At 44.1% G+C, this 21,097-nt stretch overlaps 2 protein-coding genes and 1 pseudogene across 3 annotated transcripts in view; 2 read left to right on the top strand and 1 right to left on the bottom strand.

Moving 5' to 3' along the window:
- The window catches only part of utp4 (UTP4 small subunit processome component), a 90,550-nt gene extending 84,032 nt beyond the window's left edge, over positions 1–6,518 (bottom strand). The window contains exon 1 of the mRNA XM_073070543.1: positions 6,286–6,518. Within this exon, the coding sequence (XP_072926644.1) occupies positions 6,286–6,444 (159 nt within the window). The 5' untranslated portion in view covers positions 6,445–6,518. The remainder of the gene's footprint in view (positions 1–6,285) is intronic.
- On the top strand, positions 1,152–2,994 carry LOC140741008 (vesicle transport protein SEC20-like; annotated as a pseudogene).
- chtf8 (CTF8, chromosome transmission fidelity factor 8 homolog (S. cerevisiae)) overlaps positions 6,397–21,097 on the top strand; it is a 159,413-nt gene continuing 144,712 nt past the window's right edge. The window contains exons 1-2 of one of the 2 annotated variants that reach the window (XM_073070545.1): positions 6,397–6,614; positions 16,421–16,538. In XM_073070545.1, coding sequence (XP_072926646.1) covers positions 6,586–6,614; positions 16,421–16,538 — 147 coding nt within the window. In that variant the 5' untranslated portion in view covers positions 6,397–6,585. The remainder of the gene's footprint in view (positions 6,615–16,420; positions 16,539–21,097) is intronic. The other variant, XM_073070544.1, reaches the window with a different exon arrangement.

Genomic DNA, 21,097 nt, shown 5'->3' with positions numbered 1-21,097 from the left:
ATTAGACAGCCTCCGGGCCCGAACTCCAGCCTTCCTCCCGCCCACCGCCAGATAACTTGGCCAGGTGTGGCTGTTCCCGTGCTGGGGCAGCGGCGGTCGCAGTCCGGAGAGAGCAACTGACTGAGCGAGGAGTGCGACAGGGCGCCCACCCTTGTAGGATCTATCAGCCGACAAAAGTTTGTTTCAGTAGATCACAGCAAGGTAGCTACTCTGCTACTTACGAAACCCTGAGCCCGAATTGGGTCGTCTGCGAATATTTTAGCACCGGGTTCCCCACGAACATTTGGTGTGGTGAACAGGTTTAGAAGCTGTGCCCATCTGTCCGCGCTCCAGGCCGGTAGCAACGGCACTTCCCGCCGGCCGGTTACACGAGGCCAACCAGTGATCCCTGGCGCGCTTGGGTAATGACCTCGCATGCGTTCAAGTTCAACAGTGAGCGTGACAGGGAATGAGGAAAAGTGCAGCTGACATCATTTCCTTGCGGCCCGGTGGTTGGAGACCAGCGCGTGGCGGGGGAGCTACACGCATGCGCACTGGGCAGAAAGAACGGAACTAAAACCCCACAACCCGGAAACAATCTCTCAACAGTATTTGTGTATTTTTTAAAAAATTTTTTTCGAGATCTACTGGGAAAGTCTCAAAGATCGACTAGTCGATCACAATTGATGGGTTGGCGACCACTAGTCTAAGACCAGGGCACACAGCCTCAGAATAGCAAGGTGTCCTTCTAGTACAGTTAAGCAGGAATGTCTTTACACTAAGAGGGGTGCATCTGTGGAATTTTATATATATCTAAGACAGGTTGATAGATTCTTCATCGGTTAGAACAGGAAGAAGATAGAGAAAAGGCAGGAAAAATGGACCAGCTATGATAAAACGGCAGAGCAGACTTTGGGCCAAAGGGCCTAGTTCTGCTCCTATTCTTATAGTCAAACTCCAAAGTCAAAGGAAGAGATGAGATTCTATTGTTATATACCCCTAGAGTTCATATTTTCTGTGGACAATCACTTTAAAATGTCGGGAGAATGAGACTGGCTTTTGGAACTGTTTGTGCTGCTATTAAGAGAGAGAGTGGGAGGCGTCCTGGAGGAGAGGGAGGAGAGGGAGGAGAGGGAGGAGAGGGAGGAGAGGGAGGAGAGGGAGGAGAGGGAGGAGAGGGAGGAGAGGGAGGAGAGGGAGGAGAGGGAGGAGAGGGAGGAGAGGGAGGAGAGGGAGGAGAGGGAGACAAGATTTAATGTTATGGTTTCTTTGCTGATTATTTACCTTTCTCCAAGGACATTTTTGCCTGCTTGTTAAGATTCCTGCAGAGAGAGCAGGGCAGAGCCGATTGATGGACAGCTGGTGATAAATAGCAGGTCCGCTGGGACACAGACAGATACATCACGGGACACTGAACGAGCTTTGTGCACCCACATGAAGGTGGGGTTTTGGAAGATCGATTCAGGGAAATCGATCGGTGGCTCACAGTGTGAGAAGGTGCGACCGGTGGGGAACTATTTGTGTGTCCTCCCTTGCCTGGGTGATAGTTCTACCACTGAAGAACAGTCGTACGTGGTATGGTCATAGTCGGTGACCACAACAGGAAGACGACGGGAAGATTGACGGCAACGGCAACACCTCTCTCTCTCTCTCTCTCCAGCATTACTCAAATAACTACCTCGACTTGAACTGAACTGAACTCTTCACCATTGTAAGACTCTATCTATTTACCCTAGGTTTGAAAGAGCCTGGTTTTGGTTCCTATTTCCACACTTCTGTATATATCATTGCTAATATGTTTCATATATATTTGCATTTATATTACTGTATTGCTTAGTTTACTAATAAACACTACTAGACTCCAAAGAGTAATACCAGACTCCAAAGTGTTTTCCATTTCTGCTGGTTCTTAAACCCGGTCATGGGGTATGTGACACTATGGACGCGATAGGGACACCCAGATGGTAAATTGCCTCCCAGGTGACAGGGTCTAGGATGTTTTGTATAAGGTCCACGGCATTCTAAAGGGTGAGGGTGAGCAGATGGGAGCCTTGGTACTGGAGTCACTGACATAGGGAGGAAATGTGAGGAGGTCCTGAAGGGAGAATTTAGGGAGCTAGGTAGAAAGCTGAAAAGCAGGACCTCCAGGGTAGTCTTTGGATTGCTGCCGATGCCATGCGCCCAAGAGGGCAAGAAGAGGCTGATTTTGTAGATAAATGCATGGCTGAGGAACTGGTGCAGGGGGCAATGCTTCAAATTTCTAGATCATTGGGATCTTTTCTGGGGAAGGTATGACCTGAACAGAAGATATGTGTTGGGGTAAAAATGGCGATGGCTCAAGATGTTCACGTCAAGATCTGTGCGCAGGAAATTATTAAATATGATCTGCAGATTAAAGCACTGGTGCAGGATATCCGAGATAGCCCCAGACCCTTGAGTCTTCTCACAGAATTAAATGCCAAAGTGAAAGAAATGTTTCACCAACTCAGACTTAGAATACAGGATTTGGAACAGATGGCTAAGGAACAAGACAAAGAATCTGATAAACAGATGTTGCTTGCTGAAGTGGAGAATCATCACTAACAGATGTTAAGCAACCAAACTGCTTGGCGAAAAGCAAACCTGGCCTGCAAGTTCGCCACAGACAATAAAGAGAAAGAAGAATTGTTTCGAAGTGGAGATTCTTCAGTTTGACAATGAAAGATGACAAAGGAAGGCTTAGTACAGACAGCAAGCAGCATTACCGAGAGCTTGATGACAATCAGCAGGATGATGTCACAACAAGTACAGCAGAGTGAAGAATCAGTGCAGACACTGGCAACATCCTCAAGAACTGTGCAAGATACGAATGAAGAATTTAAAAACATGACAGGCACAATTCAACTGGGTCACAAGCTGATCACAAAATACAATCGCAGAGAGCTGACCGACAAACTGCTGATCTTCCTTGCACTGGCTTTGTTTTTGGCGACTGTTGTATACATTTTAAAGAAACGCCTTTTTCCTTTTTTATAACTGGAACAAAAAGGCAGAAATCAAATGGACATTGAAACTGAGAATTTTGTAAATTTATCTAGGTATTAAGGAAGATAAAAAGTACAAGTTCTGTATTTGCATTGGAATTGACATGGAAGCAGATTAAAAGACCTTTCTAAATAATGTTTTAAAATGTTGATCAAAATTGAGGGGTTAAATAGACATTACAAAGTTAAGCATTGTTACCAAGTTTTAATTGTTATTTGCTTCTGTGAATTATGCACTGCTTCTTAAGTTTAGTTCCTTTGACGCTGGTTGAACTGAGTTTTGGAATGCTACATAGGATATATTGTACTTCTGACCAAGCTTGTTTATCCAAAGCCCTGTGCTTTTCATGTCTTTACCTGGAAAATGCTGTCTAACAGGACATATGGTACTATTTATATTGTGGCAACAATGTAAAGATTAACATTTGTAAAAACAATTGTTTTGTTCATATCTAATTCAAAAGTGTATGTATATAATTAGGGCAGCTACATTTGCTGAATTCCAAAAAAAAACATACTCCGCACCTCTTCATTGAAATATTACCCCAGGACTACTCATTCATGCTCTTTATAAACAGAATGCATTATTCAACAATATATCATCCATGCAAAGAAAGACTAATGGTTCCTGATGGGAACAATTATTTGCCTTCATTATGGTTCATATATTAATATACCCTACAAAATATTTTCAATTGTTAACACTTTACTACAAATCTTTGGGCCTGATTGAATTATCATTAATAAAAAATGTAGTTACTGTCATTGTGAATATTTGCACATTGAAACATTTGAAAAAGATTTCTTTGAATATATTTAAATTTGTAGACATGATTAATTTTATTTTGCCTGTACATATGGGACCTATTGGCTAGTTCATAAAAACTTTAGAGTATCTAATTCAGAAGTTATAATTGCAACTTGTTAAAATAAAGCTTTAGAAAATGAAAAAAAAAGATATGTGTTACACCTGAAACCAAGGGGGACCAATATCCTTTCAGGCAGGTTTGGTAGAGCTGTTCAGGAAGGTTTAAACTAATTCGGCAGCGGGATGGGAATCAGAGCAATAAGGCTGAGGATGGGGTAGGATTTTACAAACCGATGCAGAATGTAGTGATACTGCAAGCAAGGAGAGACTAATGATAGGGCAAAATTGCAGTGAATGGGATGAGTTTCAATGTAGAAGGGGACAAAATTGAAAAGGGTGATGAATACCATAAGACAGAGCAGCAGAATTAGGCCATTTGGGCCATCGAGTCTGTTCTGCCATTAAATCATGGCTGATCCTTTTTTCCCCTCCTCAGTCCCACTCCCCAGCCTTTGCCCAGTAACCTTTGATGCCTTGCCCAATCAAGAACCATTCAAGCTACACCCAATGACATGGCCTCCACAGCCTCCTGTAGTACAAATTCACCTCCAGCTAACTAAAGAAATTTTGCTACATCTGTTTTAAATAGACATCCCTTTATCCTGAGGCTGTGCTCCCTTGTCCTAGACTTCCCCCCACAATGGGGAACATCCTTTCCACATCTACCCTGTCTAAGCCTTTCAACATTCAAAAAGTTTCAATGGGATCCAGCTCTCATCCTTCTAAATTCCAGGGAGTACAGACCCAGAGCTATCAAATGTTTCTCGTATGATAATTTTTAATTTCCAGAATCATCCTTATGAACCTCCTCTGAACCCTCTCCAATGCCAGCACATCTTTTCTTTGATGAGGAGCCCAAAATTGTTCACAATACTCAAGGTGAGGCTTCACCTGTGCCTTATAAAGCCTCAGCATCACATCCCTGATCTTGTATTCCAGACCTCTTGAAATGAATGCTAACATGGCATTTGCCTTCCTCACCACCTGCAAGTTAACTTTTAGGGTGTTCTGCACAAGGACTTTCAAGTCCCTTTGCACCTCAGATTTTTGGATTTTCTCCCCATTTAGAAAATAGACTGCACATTTATTTCTACTACCAAAGTGCATGACCATGCATTTTCCAACATTATATTTAATTTACCACTTTCTTACCCATTCTTCTAATCTGTCTAATTCCTTCTGCAGCCTTCCTGTTTCCTCAACACTACCTGCCCACCATCAAGCTTTGTATCATCTGTAAAACTGTCAACAAAGCCATCTATTCCATCATCTAAATCATCAGTATACAGCATATAAAGAAGCAGTCCCAACACCAACCCCTGCAAACACCGCTAGTCACTGGCAAGCAAACAGAAAAGGATCCTTTTATTCCCACTCGCTTTCTCCTACCAATCAGTCAATTCTCTGACCATGTTGGTAACTTTCCTGCAATGCCATGGGCTCTTAACTTGGTAAGCAGCCTCATGTGTGGCACCTTGTTAAAGACCTTCTGAAAATCCAAATATTCAACATGCACTGCATTCCCTTTATCTATCCTACTTGTAATCTCCTCAAAGAATTTCAACAGGCAATTCATTGGGCAAGACTTAAGGAAACCATGCTGACTTTGTCCAAACTTGTACTGTGTCACCAAGTACTCCATAACCTCATCCTTAACAATCGACTCCAACATCTTGACATCCATTGAGGTCATGGTATATAATTTCCTTTCTGCTGCCTTCCTCCTTTCTTAAAGAGTGGAGTGACATTTGCAATTTTCCAGTCCTCTGGGACCAGGACAAAGCCCAATGACTTTTGAAATATCATTAGTAATGCCTCCACAATCTCTACTGCTATTTCTTTCAGAACCCTAGGGTGCAATTCATCTGGTCCGGCTTTTTTAGTTGCCTTCTGCTGATTTTGTAAGTTTTGCGCGTTACTCTGTTGTATGCTTTTTTTTTCTAATCAGTTCCTCAATCATGACCCTGAGGTTGCCTGGACTTACCTCCCTTACAGGAACATTCCGGTCTTGAGCTCAGACGATTTTTTTTTCACTTTTAAAAGGCTCCCACGTGTCGTCTGTAATCTATCTGCAAGTAAAACGGCCGCCACCTGCTCCGCACCCAGTCAAACCTGGGTGGGGTTATATATTTCGGTGAGATAAATGATGTTTCTACTAAACTCCAGAGCAGTCTCAGTCTGACTACAACCTCGGGAATCTCGCCGTCTTCAACATTCGTAGCAGGGATCAGACAGGGAGAGTAAAGAGGCCTGTAACCGGGTAAACCCGCCCCTTCCCACCGGTGGCAAGATGCTCGGATCCCCAGAACCGCCGTCCCCTGACCGGCTACCACCCCCCCCCCCCCGAACCCCGGCCCCCGGCCCCCGGCCCCGGACCGATGACAAGGCCCGCGCACCCCGTCCCCGGGACTTCACCTTCTCCTGAATGAAGTTACTAGCGAAGTTGAAGATCTCAAGCGAGCCATCAGCACGGGCGAGGGCGAGGCGCTGGGTGGCGTGGTTGTAATCCAGGCTGCGAATGGCGGGCGGCACGAGGTCGAAGAACCGGACACGGTGAACGCGAAACTCGCCCATGCCAGAAGCCGGGACCGCGGATTGAAAAAGACGTAGCACGATCTTCCGACACTGACCCTTCACCCGGAAACTAATGCCATTCGCTCGCGAGGACAGGACGTGACGAAAGGCGGGAAAGAAGCGGCGTCAGGACTCGGGAAGATGGTTCAAATCCCCGTAGCGCTGCAAAGGTGAGAAAGAGACTCAATGAGTGCTGCTTAAACTTGAAAAGACGGGAATATGTGGTAAAAATGTTCACTTGGATGTGAGATTTTTTATGTGACGGGAAGATGCAAGTTAGAGTCGGGACAACAGTCTAAGGAATAGGAGATAGAGAATGGGCTCCACAGGGAAGAGCGTATAACCATTCCTTTTTAATATTATGGTCAATGATGTTAAACTGTTGGCTCTGACACTTCCAAATCGTTATATGCTGATGATGCAGTGTGGAAGATAGGCAGGAATATAAACTATATAGTTAGGAAAAAACAAGCAGCCGTTAATGAAGTAGAGGATTGGGGATGTAGGTGGGGGATTAAATTTTCTGCTGCAAAATTATTTGTTTTTCTAAAAAGAGCATCACACCCACTATTGATCTCAAGTTATATGGTAATTTTCTTAAACAAGAGTTAATGATGAAGTTTCTATGTACCGTGGAAGGTGCAAGTGAATAAAATACTAGAGAAGTGGGGAAAAACACTTAATTGTCTCAGGTGCTTAGTTGCGTGTGATTGGGGTGTGAATAGGAGGTCACTTAAACAAATGTATATTGCTTTAATCAGATCTGTCTTTGATTATGGATGTGTTGCTGATGGGTCAGTCTCTTCAACAATCTTAAAGCCTCTAGATAAAGTTCAACCTCAAACATTGAGATTATGTTATGGTGCTATTAAATCATCCCCAAGTTTGGCATTACGGATAGAAATGGATGAAGTACTGTGCCTTTACATCTATGCAGGTTACAGTGAGCAGTGGTATAGGGGTTAACATAAAAAGACAATGAAGTTGGTCATCCAATATTGACAACATTATTACAGTGTTGGGAGCACCATATTCAAAAGGTTTTCAGTTTTGGGTGGATGGGAACTGAATGGGGCACCAAATCTTGGGATATTTAATGTGGATTATGTGTATTAATGTGGATATTAATTAAGTGTACCCTTTTCACTCCATGTTTTGTAACTTTGTTGCCTGTGGTTGATTTAAGCCTTTAAGAAAAGATCAAGATGAGATGTGACTGTATGTCATTGGCACAGGAAGTTCAGCAATATACATAAGGCAGACATTATGATTTCTGACATATCTCGACACAGAGTTGAAAAGATCCAGTGACAGATTGTTCAGGTGTTTCTGTTAATGTGACGTAAGAAAATATTATCAAAGAATCAGTATTCACATCTGAGATGGTTACTGTCATTTTAGGCTTGGATTGGGTTGAAGAAGTACGCCCTCATAGGTACTTCTGTGCCCTGATTTATTCTTGGTTTTAACGTCTATTTAAAAAGATTTTTTTTTCCAACTGTAGCCCATGCTTTCTTCTAGAGATTGGACAATATCTGTGAAGGCTGCAGGGTCTGGGCTTGTGTATCCATTTCTTATGGGTCCCTGCCCATGTTGGGTTGAAGGAAACAAGATGGCAGTCCTATCCAAACAATGACTAAAATTAAGGATGTAAAGATACTGGTGCCTTTGCATAAAGGGAAGGTGAAGGTCATAATCAAAAAGTCTATTGAATCACTGTGGCAACTATGTAAGTTGAGATAAGGAAAAGAAAGGATGGCACTTAAATAAACTTTAGAGGATCGTTGCAACAACTGGTAAATGGGTATATTTTGCCAGAAAAGCAGGCACAAAGTCTCCTGGCAGCATCCACGCTCCAAACACTGGCACCTCATTGACTACGTCATCGTACGATCTTGGGACCAACAAAATGTACTGACAACAAGAGCTGTTACTTGTGCCAACGAGTGCTGGACAGACCATTGACTTATCTCGTCCACCATGAGAATGAAGATTCGGCTCAAAAGGAAACACCAAAATCAGAACACTATTAAGAAATTTAATGTTGACATCTTTCAAGACATCAACCATGTACAGAAATTCCAACAAAATCTTCAAGAACGACTGCCTCAACAAATCCCACCATCTGTAGAAGAACACCGGAATCAATTGAAGAACGCTGTCATCACTTCCTGCAAAGAAACAATTGGGTTCAAGACTAAAAATCATCAGGATTGATCATCAGTCCAGAAGAGCACCCAAAACCTGAAAAACCAATGGTGGAGGAAGAAAGCTCAGGAAATCCAACAACTAGCAGACGCCAATGGCACTCAAGGCATTTTCAATGCAAACTAAAGCTATTTTTGGCCCATCCACTCATGGTCAAGCCTCTCTCAAAAGCAAACATGGTTCAACCATCCTGAAGAGCAATGCTAACATCAATTCTAGATGGAGGGAGCACTTTGAAGATCTTCCAAATCAAACACTCATTTGACAGAAATGTGATTAACAACATTCCAAAACAGCCCGTTGACTCCCTAAGCAAAATACCAACACTTGAAGAAGTCAAGGAAGCCATCAAAGCCTTGAAAAACACCAAGGCCACTGGACTCGATGGAATACCAGCTGAGGTCTACCAAATTGGAGGTAACCCATTTCATTATCAACTTCTCATCAAGATCTGGATAAATGAAGACGTACCAGCAGACTTTAGAGACTCAGCAATTGTTACCATCTACAAAAGGAAAAGTGATCGATCCGAATGCAGAAACTATCGTGAAATTTCCCTGTTAGCAACAGCAGGAAAGATCCTCACCCGCATCATGAAAAACCGGCTCAAGCCTTTAGCCGAGAAGATCCTTCCGGAGACACAAGCTGGTTTTAGACCATCACATGGAGCAATCAACATGATCTTCATAATGCGACAACTACAAGAAAAATGTTGTGAACGACTTCAACCTTTGTACATGGCATTCATCGACCTCACCAAAGCTTTTGACTTGGTATCGAGGGAGCTCCTATGGGATGTCCTGTCCACCTATGGATGCCCTGAAAAGTACATTCGAATCCTGAGACTCCTCTACTATGGCATGCTTGCCACAGTCATGGTCAGCAACAGTAACTGTGAGCCTTTTCAAGTTAGATCAGGAGTAAAACAGAGATGCGTGATTGCCCCAACTTCATTCACCATCTTCATTGCAACCATCATCCACATTATCAAGGACGACCTACCCCCAGTAATCGAAATTGTCTACAGAACAGATGGCAGACTTTTCAATCTTGCCCGTCTCAAGTCCAAAAACAAGACATCCATGAGTTCCCTCATCGAGTTCCAATAAACAGATGAACAATAAACAGTTCCAATAAACGTTGATTAGACAATCAAGATTTGAATAGCTCAGACTCAGCAGAAAGCAGCTGATTGGGCAATCGAGGTCAGGTGACCAAGCAGTTTGAAAAGCTCAAACAAATAAATAGAGGGTTACCTCAAGCGGAGTGGCCAGTGATTGAGTGGGCCAGTGAAGGAGTGGAGATTTGAGGCTTTGACTCGAGAGGCTTCGACGAGAAGAGGCAGAGGACGAGCTTGTTCCCAGTTAGTCTTTACAATGCCTCCTGAGAAGGTGATGTGCCTCTCCTGTGAGGTGTGGCAGTCTTGTGGGAACTCCCCTCTCCCGCAGAGTCACATCGGCCGGAAGTGCTTGCAGCTGGGCGATCTGGAAGACCGTGTGAGGAATCTGGAGCAGCAGCTGGATGACCTTCGACTCATAAGGGAGAATGAGGCAGTCATAGATGAGAGCTACAGGGAGGTAGTCACACCTAGGCTGCCGGAAGCAGGTCGTTGGGTGACAGTCAGAGGGGGGAAAGCGAAGGTGAGTGGACAGGTAGTGCAGAGCACCCCTGTAGCCATTCCCCTGAATAATAAGTTTACCATCCTGGATACTGCCGGTGGGGACGACCAACCACATGTGAGCCATGGTGACAGGGCCTCTGGCACTGAGTCTGACCCTGTGGTGCGGAAGGGTGGGACGGAGAAGAGGAGAGCTGTTGTCATTGGAGACTCTATAGTCAGGGGAGCAGACAGGAGATTTTGCGGGAAGCAAACCCGCATGGTTTGTTGCCTCCCGGGTGCCAGGGTCTGGGATGTCTCTGACCTGGTGCATGACATCTTGGTACGAGAGGGAAAGCAACCAGAAGTCGTGATACATGTTGGGACCAACGACATAGGCAGGAAGAGGGATGAGGTCCTGAAGTGTGAGTTTCGGGAACTAGGCAGAAGGCTGAAGAACAAGACATCAAGGGTGACGTTCTCAGGATTGCTGCCAGTACTACGTGATAGTGATGATAAGAATTGGAGGAGATGGCAGTTGAATACGTGGCTGAGGAGTTGGTGCAGGGGACAGGGTTTTAGATTTTTGGACCATTGGGATCTCTTCTGGGGAAGGTGGGACCTGTACAGATTGGATGGATTGCACCTGAACTCGAGGGGGAGCAATATCCTTGCTGGTAGGTTTGCTAGCATGGTTCAGGAGGGTTTAAACTAATTTGCAAGGGGGTTGGGACCCGGAGCGATAGAGCAGTGAAAGAAGTGCATGGAGTAAAGCCGGATCTAACATATAGAGAGGCTTTGAGGAAAGAGCAGCAGTATAAAGGTAGTAAGGTAGAAGGGCTAAAGTGTGTGTACTTCAATGCAAGAAGCATTAGGAACAAAGGTGATGAACTGAGAGCTTGGATACATACATGGAATTATGATGTAGTGGCCATTACGGAGACTTGGCTGGCAACAGGGCAGGAATGGATTCTCAATATTCCTGGATTTCAGTGCTTTAAAAGGGATAGAGAGGGGGGAAAAGGGGAGGAGGTGTTGCATTACTGGTCAGGGATACTATTACAGCTACAGAAAGGGTAGGTAATGTAGCAGGATCCTCTTTTGAGTCAGTATGGGTGGATGTCAGGAACAGGAAGGGAGCAGTTACTCTGTTGGGGGTATTCTATAGGCCCCCTGGTAGCAGCAGAGATACCGAGGAGCAGATGGGGAGGCAAATTTTGGAAAGGTGCAAAACTAACAGGGTTGTTATCATGGGTGACTTTAACTTCCCTAATATTGATTGGCACTTGATTAGTTCCAAGGGTTTAGATGGGGCAGAGTTTGTTAAGTGTGTCCAGGATATATTCCTGTCACAGTATGTTGACAGGCCAACTGGGGAGAATGCCATACTAGATCTAGTATTAGGTAACGAACCGGGTCAGGTCACAGATCTGTCAGTGGGTGAGCATCTGGGGGACAGTGATCACCGCTCCCTGACCTTTAGCATTATCATGGAAAAGGATAGAATCAGAGAGGACAGGAAAATTTTTAATTGGGGAAGGGCAAATTATGAGGCTATAAGGCTAGAACTTGCGGGTGTGAATTGGGATGATGTTTTTGCAGGGAAATGTACTATGGACATGTGGTCGATGTTTAAGGATCTCTTGCAGGATGTTAAGGATAAATTTGTCCCGGTGAGGAAGATAAAGAATGGTAGGGTGAAGGAACCATGGGTGACAAGTGAAGTGGTGTTACGAACCCCGTAACTGGGTCACTTACCAGCAAAGATAGAGAGGTCCGTTGAAGTCTGATGATACTATTTTTAACAGTATTTATTAGTAAAAATACACAAAGATAATATCAATGCCAATATACAGATAATATATGTCATCAATACTAAATCTAAAAGTGCAGGTATAATAATCAATAAGAAATAAGCTCTATCGTTGTCTAGGGGATAATGTATTGTCCGATGGAAATATAAAGTTCACTCAGTTCATGCAGGCTGCAGCCTTTGGGGACCGCTGGGTTGCAATGGTTGGAGAGAGAGAGATTTTGAGAAAAACTTGCTGGCTTTCCTTTTATGATTTCGATCCGTCAGGAGTCCTGTTGGTGTGGCCGTTCACTTGTGGCCTCTCCTTTAGCTAGGCCGTTCACTTGTGGCCTCTCCTTTAGCTAAGTCGTTCTTCCGTGGTGAGCCCGCCAACCCAGGCAAGGGAGGACACACATGGACCCCACCGGCTTTGGCTATCAAACGTTGTCACTGGATTTCCAGCGTTTCTCCTGGTGCGTCTAAAGGGGTTGTTCCCCAGACCCTCTTTTATCCTTACGGGGTCTCAGATGTCAATCAGGTTGGGATGATGCAATCCCTTAACCAGCCCACTCTGGTCGTCCCCTGAGGGGCTTCAATGAATAGTACAGTACTCAATACACAATTCCGTCTCCAAGAGACAATAGCTGTTATCAGTGGTTTTGTTTCGCTGAGGCCAGGACACATTCCAAACCCTGTGTATTCTGGACGTCTTTCTCTCATTTCCTGGGTCCCATACCCGAATTAATAGCGATCTTGCGATTCTCAAAAAGGAGGGGGCGACTTTGTACCCTTCGGCCCCTCAGAGTTGCGGCACATTCGTAACAAGTGGAAAATCTAGTCAGGTGGAAGAAGGCAGCATACATGAGGTTTAGGAAGCAAGGATCAGATGGGTCTATTGAATATAGGGCAGCAAGAAAGGAGCTTAAGAAGGGGCTGAGAAGAGCAAGAAGGGGACATGAGAAGGCCTTGGCGAGTAGGGTAAAGGAAAACCCCAAGGCATTCTTCAATTATGTGAAGAACAAAAGGATGACAGGAGTGAAGGTAGGACCGATTAGAGATAAAAGTGGGAAGATGTGCCTGGAGGCTGTGGAAGTGAGCGAGGTCCTCAATGAATACTTCTTTTCGGTATTCACCACTGAGAGGGAACTTGATGACGGTGAGGACAATATGAGTGAGGTTGATGTTCTGGAGCATGTTGATATTAAGGGAGAGGAGGTGGTGGAGTTGTTAAAATACATTAGGACGGATAAGTCCCCGGGGCCTGACGGAATATTCCCCAGGCTGCTCCACGAGGCAAGGGAAGAGATTGCTGAACCTCTGGCTAGGATCTTTATATCCTTGTTGTCCACGGGAATGGTACCGGAGGATTGGAGGGAGGCGAATGTTGTTCCCTTGTTCAAAAAATGCAGTAGGAATAGTCCGGGTAACTATAGACCAGTGAGCCTTACATCTGTGGTGGGAAAGCTGTTGGAAAAGATTCTTAGAGATAGGATCTATGGGCATTTAGAGAATCATGGTCTGATCAGGGACAGTCAGCATGGCTTTGTGAAGGGCAGATCATGTCTATCAAGTCTGATAGAGTTCTTTGAGGAGGTGACCAGGCATATAGATGAGGGTAGTGCAGTGGATGTGATCTACATGGATTTTAGTAAGGCATTTGACAAGGTTCCACACGGTAGGCTTATTCAGAAAGTCAGAAGGCATGGGATCCAAGGAAGTTTGGCCAGGTGGATTCAGAATTGGCTTGCCTGCAGAAGGCAGAGGGTCGTGGTGGAGGGAGTACATTCAGATTGGAGGGTTGTGACTAGTGGTGTCCCACAAGGATCTGTTCTGGGACCTCCACTTTTTGTGATTTTTATTAACGACCAGGATGTGAGGGTAGAAGGGTGGGTTGGCAAGTTTGCAGATGACACTAAGGTTGGTGGTGTTGTGGATAGTGTAGAGGATTGTTGAAGATTGCAGAGAGACCTTGATAGGATGCAGAAGTGGGCTGAGAAGTGGCAGATGGAGTTCAATCCAGAGAAATGTGAGGTGGTACACTTTGGAAGGACCAACTCCAAGGCAGAGTACAAAGTAAATGGCAGGATACTTGGTAGTGTGGAGGAGCAGAGGGATCTGGGGGTACATGTCCACAGATCCCTGAAAGTTGCCTCACAGGTAGATAGGGTAGTTAAGAAAGCTTATGGGGTGTTGGCCTTCATAAGTCGAGGGATAGAGTTTAAGAGACGCGATGTAATGATGCAGCTCTATAAAACTCTAGTTAGGCCACACTTGGAGTGCTGTGTCCAGTTCTGGTCACCTCACTATAGGAAGGATGTGGAAGCATTGGAAAGGGTACAGAGGAGATTTACCAGGATGCTGCCTGGTTTAGAGAGTATGGATTATGATCAGAGATTAAGGGAGCTAGGGCTTTACTTTTTGGAGAGGAGGAGGATTAGAGGAGACATGATAGAGGTGTACAAGATATTAAGAGGAATAGACAGAATGGACAGCCAGTGCCTCTTCCCCAGGGCACCACTGCTCAGTACAAGAGGACATGGCTTTAAGGTAAGGGGAGGGAAGTTCAAGGGGGATATTAGAGAAAGATTTTTCACTCAGAGTGGTTGGTGCGTGGAATGCACTGCCTGAGTCAGTGGTGGAGGCTGATACACTAGTGAAGTTTAAGAGACTGTTCGACAGGTATATGGAGGAATTTAAGGTGGGGGGGTTATATGGGAGGTAGGGTTTGAGGGTCGGCACAACCTTGTGGGCCGAAGGGCCTGTAATGTGCTGTACTACTCTATGTTCTATGACAACAGTGTTGCAGCTCTTTCAGAAAACCACCTACAACAGATTCTGACTGCCTTCAACCGTGCATACATGAAACTTGGACTTACCATCAATTCCAAGAAGACCAGATAATCTACCATCCATCACCAACTGAGACAAATTGGATAGAACCATCAATTCAACTTGGCAAAATAACCCTGGAAAACATGGACCACTTTCCGTATCTTGGAAGTCACCTCTCCTTCAATGTCGACCTTAATGACAAGATCCAACACCATCTTAAATGCGCTGGTACAGCTTTTGGACGTCTTCGAATAAGAGTCTTTCATGATTGTGACATCCGAACAGACACCAAAATGTTAATGTACAAAGCTGTGGTAATCCCAACGCTCCTGTATGCATCAGAAACCTGGACAACATACCAACAACATCTGAAGACACTTGAAAAGTTCCATCAATGCTTTCTTCGAAACATCTTAAATATCAGCTGGGAAGGTAGAAGAACCAAAATCAGCGTACTAAATGAAGCAAAAACAACGAGCATTGAAGCCTACGTTATCAAAAACCAACTAAGATGGAGCAGTCATGTTGTTTGGATGAAAGATGAAAGTCTGCCAAAACAAATCTTCTACTAAGATGGCAAATGTAAAAGAGGGGGACAACAGAAGAGATTCAAAGACGTCTTAAAAGCCAACATGAAGAAATGTAGCATTGACATCAAAATTTGGGAAACCAATGCCAAGGACATGAAACTCTGGCAAGCCATCATCCGAGAAGGAACAGCAACTTTCGAAGCCAACAGATGTGCAGAATTAGAAGAAAAGAGAAGAAAATGGAAAGAGAGGCAGCAACAACTAAAGCCCGATCTGCCATCTGGAACTACCTGTCCTGAATGCGGAAGAACTTTCAAAGCCGAGATTGGACTCCTAAGCCACTTGAGAGCCCATAAATAGATCAACAGAACAAAGACCATCATCCTCGACCTCGAGGGATTGCCATGACGATAACAGGAGAGAAGAAATAGTACTTGCACCTTCACATATGAGACATACTAGGTTGAATAATTCAGATCTAATATGCATGATACAGGCTCTTGAAAGAAATCATGTACATATGTTGTTTGTAAGCAGTTCCTGTGAGGTGCAAAGGAAACTCCGATTTACTAAGTTGGGATATTTGGGACAGACAGTTTAATATTGGTGATTTGTTAGAATATTGCTGCCAATGTAATTTCTTTAAGTTCATATTTGACTTTCTAAACAGTGTTAGACTTTTTGCTAATATCTGTGTTTTTTATGGGCAGGGTAATTAAAGGGGGTGTGCTTACTATCTCTTTGCTCCACTCTCCAGCTCAGTAGGTGGCCGTAATGCACATACCATACGTTTGCTAACTGCCATTGAACATTACTAAAAGAAGAAATGGCAGAATGGCAGTGTAAGAAGAAGGGGAGGGGGTGTGAGTAGAAGGGTGGGGAGGGACAAATAAGGGAGAGGTGCAGAGCAAGTTGCTTGCAGTTTTTTCTCTCTCTCCCTCTCCAATTCCTTTGTCCCTCCTTACCTACTTGCCATGGGCAGATCAAAGGTTTAATCCCTCTTTTGGCTTTTCTCAGTGCCAGATGTAGCTCGAGCCCTGAGTGGGTGTTGATGGAGCTGCAGGGTGAGATCGAAGCACGGCATGAAACTGGCCTGGCTGGGAGCCTGATGGGAGATCTGCACTACAGCCAAGAGGTAAAGATGTTGACTCCCCAGCGTGGTCCCTCTGCCACCATCCTAAACCCTATATATCCACTCGTTAAGAGGCCAATTTCCAGTCTTCATGGATTCCTCTTAAGGTTCCTCACTCTTGACTGTTGGTCTGTGTAAAATTCTGTCTTTCTGCAAAGTTAGAATTTCCGAAGTCTAATATTATCTGGGAAAAATTCAGTCCCTGGAGAGTGATGTGATGAAACTGATCAGCTTGTCGATGTTTTTGTTCCAGTTTAGACATAAGACATAGGAGCAGAATTAGGCTATTTCTGCTCCACCATTCAATCATGGCTAATCCTTTTCTCCCCTCAGTCCCACTCCCCAGCCTTCTTCCCATAACCTTTGATGCAGCGATCAATCAAGAATCTATCAATCTCCACCTTAAAAACACCCAACAGCCTGGCCTTCACAGGTACCTGTGGTAACAGATTCCACAAATTCACCACCCTCTGGCTAAAGAAATTACTGTACGTCTCTGTTTTAAATGGACCCTCCTATCCTGAGGCTGTGCCCTCTTGTGCTAAACTCCCTCACCATGGGAACCATTTCTACATCTACTCTGTCTAGGCCTTTCAACATTCGAAAGGTTTCAGTGAGATTTCCCCCCCCCCCCCCCCCCATCCTTCTAAATTCCAGCGAGTACAGGCCCAGAGCCATCAAAGGTTACTCATATGATGACCTTTTCATTCCCTGATCATCCTTGTGAACCTCCTCTGAGTCCTCTCCAATGCTAGCAAGTCTTTTCTTAGATGAGGAGCCCAAAATTGTTCACAATACTCAAGCTGAGGCTTCACCAGTGCCTTATAAAGCCTCAGCATCACATTGCTGCTCTTGTATTCCAGACCTCTTGAAGTGAATGCTCATATTGCATTTCGTTCCTCACCAACGACTCAACCTGCAAGATAACTTCAGAGTGTTCTGTACAAGGACTTACCAGTCCCTTTGAATCTCAGATTTTTGGGTTTTCTCTCCTTTTAGAAAATAGTCAGCACATTTATTTCTTCTACCAAAGTACATGACCATGCGTTTTCCAACGTTGTATTTCATTTGCCACATTCTTGCTCATTCTCCCAACTTATCTAAGTCTTTCTGCAACCTACCTGTTTCCTCAACGCTACTTAACCCATGTACCAGTCTTCATATCATCTGCAAACTTGGCAACAAAGCCATCTGTTCCATCATCTAAATCATTGATAGACAATAGACAATAGGTGCAGGAGTAGGCCATTCGGCCCTTCTAGCTAGCACCGCCATTCACTGTGATCATGGCTGATCATACACAATCAGTATCCCGTTCCTGCCCTCTCCCCCTTGACCCCGCTATCTATAAGAACTCTATCTATCTCTCTCTTGAAAGCATCCAGAGACTTGGCCTCCACTGCCTTCTAGGGCAGAGCATTCCACATATCCACCACTCTCTGGGTGAAAAAGATTTTCCGCATCTCTGTTCTAAATGGCCTACCCCTTATTCTTAAACTGTGGCCTCTAGTTCTGGACTCACCCATCAGCGGGAACATGCTTCCCTCCTCCAGTGTGTCCAATCCCTTAATAATCTTATATGTTTCAATCAGATCCCCTCTCATCCTTCTAAATTCCAGTGTATACAAGCCCAGTCGTTGCAATCTTTCAACATGTGACAGTCCCGCCATTCTGGGAATTAACCTTGTGAACCTACGCTGCACTTCCTCAATAGCAAGAATGTCTTTCCTCAAATTTTTATTTCCACTCGGTTCCTCTTACAAATCAGCCAAAGCCTTAACCATGCTAGTAACTTTCCTTTAATACCATGGGCTCTTAACTTGGTAAGCAGCCTCATGTGGCCCCTTGTCAAAGACCTTCTGAAAATTCAAATATACAACATGCACTGCATTCCCTTTATGTATCCTACTTGTAATCTCCTCAAAGAATTTCAACAGGCAATTCGTTGGGCAAGACTTTCCCTTAAGGAAACCATGCTGGACCTTGTCCTATCCTGTCCTGTGTCACCAAGTCCATCCTTAACAATTGTCTCCAACATCTTCCCAACCACTGGGGTCAAACTAATTTCCTTTCTGCTGCCTCCCTCCTTTCTTAAAGAGTGGAGTGACTTTGCAATTTTCCTGTCCTCTGGAGCCCTGCCAGAGTCCAATGATTCTTGAAAGATCATTACTAATGCCTCCGCAATCTTTACTACTACCTCTTTCAGACCTTTATGGAGCGATTCATCTAGTCTGGGTGACTTATGTAGGCCTTCCAGCTCTTTGAGCACCTTCTCCCTTGTAACAGTAACTGCATTCGTTTCTCTTCCCTCACACCCTTCAACATCTGTCACGCTGCTAGTGTCTTCCACAGTGAAGACTGTTTTCTAAAAATCTGGCTGAGTTACACGCATAGCTCACTCATTAACTCATTCCCTTTCCATAAATGCTGTTTGACCTGATGAGTATTTCCAGCATTATCTGTTGGTATTTCAGCACAGAAACAAGTCCTACAATCTACCATCTCCATGCTGAACATTAAGTTCACATCTGCAATAATCCCATTTACCAGTGACTGGTCCATTACCTTTTATGTCTGGCAATTTCAGTGCTTGTCCAGATACATGAATATTGTGAGAATACCCTCCCCCATTAGCTATTCAGACAGTGCATTGTAGATTCCAAACCACCTTCTAAAAACTGCCCTATTCTCTCTTCTATGGGGATATTTCCTACTATCTATCTTGTCTATACCCCTAATAAATTTGAACATCTGTATCAAGTTTCCTGTCGGCATCCTCTGCTCCAAGGGAAATAAATGCAGCTGAATTGAAATAACCCCCGTATTGAAAACTCCATTCCAGACAACCTTTCGGTGTATCAGCATGGCATCCTCTCCAATGTAATCATGTCCTCAACCAAAACTATATACAGTATTCCAGCAACAGTCTAACTAATGATTTATAAAGTTGTAACATGTCCTCCATACTCTTATAATCTAGGCCTGAGATAATGCCTTCTTCACCACCCAATCTACAGGTCCATAATTATATCTAATTGCTGCAACATCATGATTCATTGTAAACATTCATTGCCCTTGGTCTTAATATACATTGCACTGTAATAAACACATCTCAATCCATCTATCACTTTGTTTATATCCCCAAGCTCCTCCCTCATGGCATCTAACATTGTTTCAATCCTTCCATTTGAGGGAGAAAAGATTTGCTGATGTTTTCAATTGAAACCCTGCATTGGATCTATCATGGACGTGAAAAAGAAACACGGATGATAGTTTGCCTCTCAGGCGCCAGGGTCTGCGATGTTTTTGAACGTGTCCACAATATCCTGAAAAGGGAAGATGAGCATAAAGAAGTCATACATATTGGTACCAATGACAGGTAGAAAAAAGAAGGTCCTGAAAACAGATTGCAGGGAGTTAGGAGGGAAGTTGAGAAGCAGGACCTCAAAGGTAGTATTCTTGGGATTGCTGCCTGTACCTTGTGACAGTGAGGATAGGAATAGAATGAGGTGGCAGAGAAATGTGTGGCTGAGGAATTGGGGCAGGGATTCAGATTTCTAGATGATTGACACCTCTGGGGCAGGTGGGACCTGTACAAAAGGAATGGATTGCACTTGAATCCAAGGGGAACCAATATTCTTGCAGGCAGGATTACTAGAGCTGTTGAGAGTGTTTAAACTAATATGGCTGGGGGTGGGAACCAAGATGATAGAGCTGAGGATGCGCCAGCAGGTTTACAAGTAGATGATGGGTGTAACATGAAGGTAAGAAGGACAAGCCAATGATTGGTACAACTGCAGACAGGCAAAGAGTTAAATTGTACCACAGAAGCAAAATTCAAAAGGGTGAAGAATGCAGGACTGAAGGTGCTGAATTTAAATGTGCGTAGCATTCAGAATAAATTGGACAAACACATGGCTCAATTAAAGATTGGTCGGTATGACGTTGTGGGCATCATTGAGTCATAGCTGAAAGAAGGCCATAGTTCAGAGCTTAACATCAAAGGATATACTTTATATTAAAAGGACAGGCAAAAAGGCATAGGCAGTGATGTGGCTCTTTTGGCAAGAGTTGGAATTACATGTTTAGAAAGAGGTGACATAGCATCAGAGAATGTTAAATCTTTGTGGGTGGAGATGAGAAGCTGCAAGGGTGGGGAAAAAGCATGGGAATCATATGTAGGCCTCCAAATAGTAGCCGAGATATGGGGTTGAGATTGCAAAGGGAGCAGGAAAGAGCATCTAATAAGGGTAATGTCACAATTATAATGAACTTTGATATGCAAAGATGTTGGGTAAATCAGGTTGATGTCGGATCACGAGAGAGAATTTGTTGAATGCCTACGAGATGGCTGTTTAGAGCAGCTTGTGCTTGAGCCTACTTAGGGAAAGGCTATCTTAGATTGGGTGTAATAACCCAGATCTTATTAGGGAGCTTAACCTAAAGGAACCTTGAGAAGCCAGTGATCATAATATGATTGAATTTATACTGCAATTTGAGAGAGAAGCATAAGTCACATGTATCAGTCTCGCAATAGAATAAAGGGAATTACAGAGGCATGA

The sequence above is a fragment of the Hemitrygon akajei genome, chromosome 17 (genome assembly GCF_048418815.1).
Source record: "Hemitrygon akajei chromosome 17, sHemAka1.3, whole genome shotgun sequence".
Classification (NCBI taxonomy): Eukaryota; Metazoa; Chordata; class Chondrichthyes; order Myliobatiformes; family Dasyatidae; genus Hemitrygon; species Hemitrygon akajei.
Note: the sequence above shows the minus strand (reverse complement) of the source record. Positions and strands in the feature narration are given on the sequence as shown.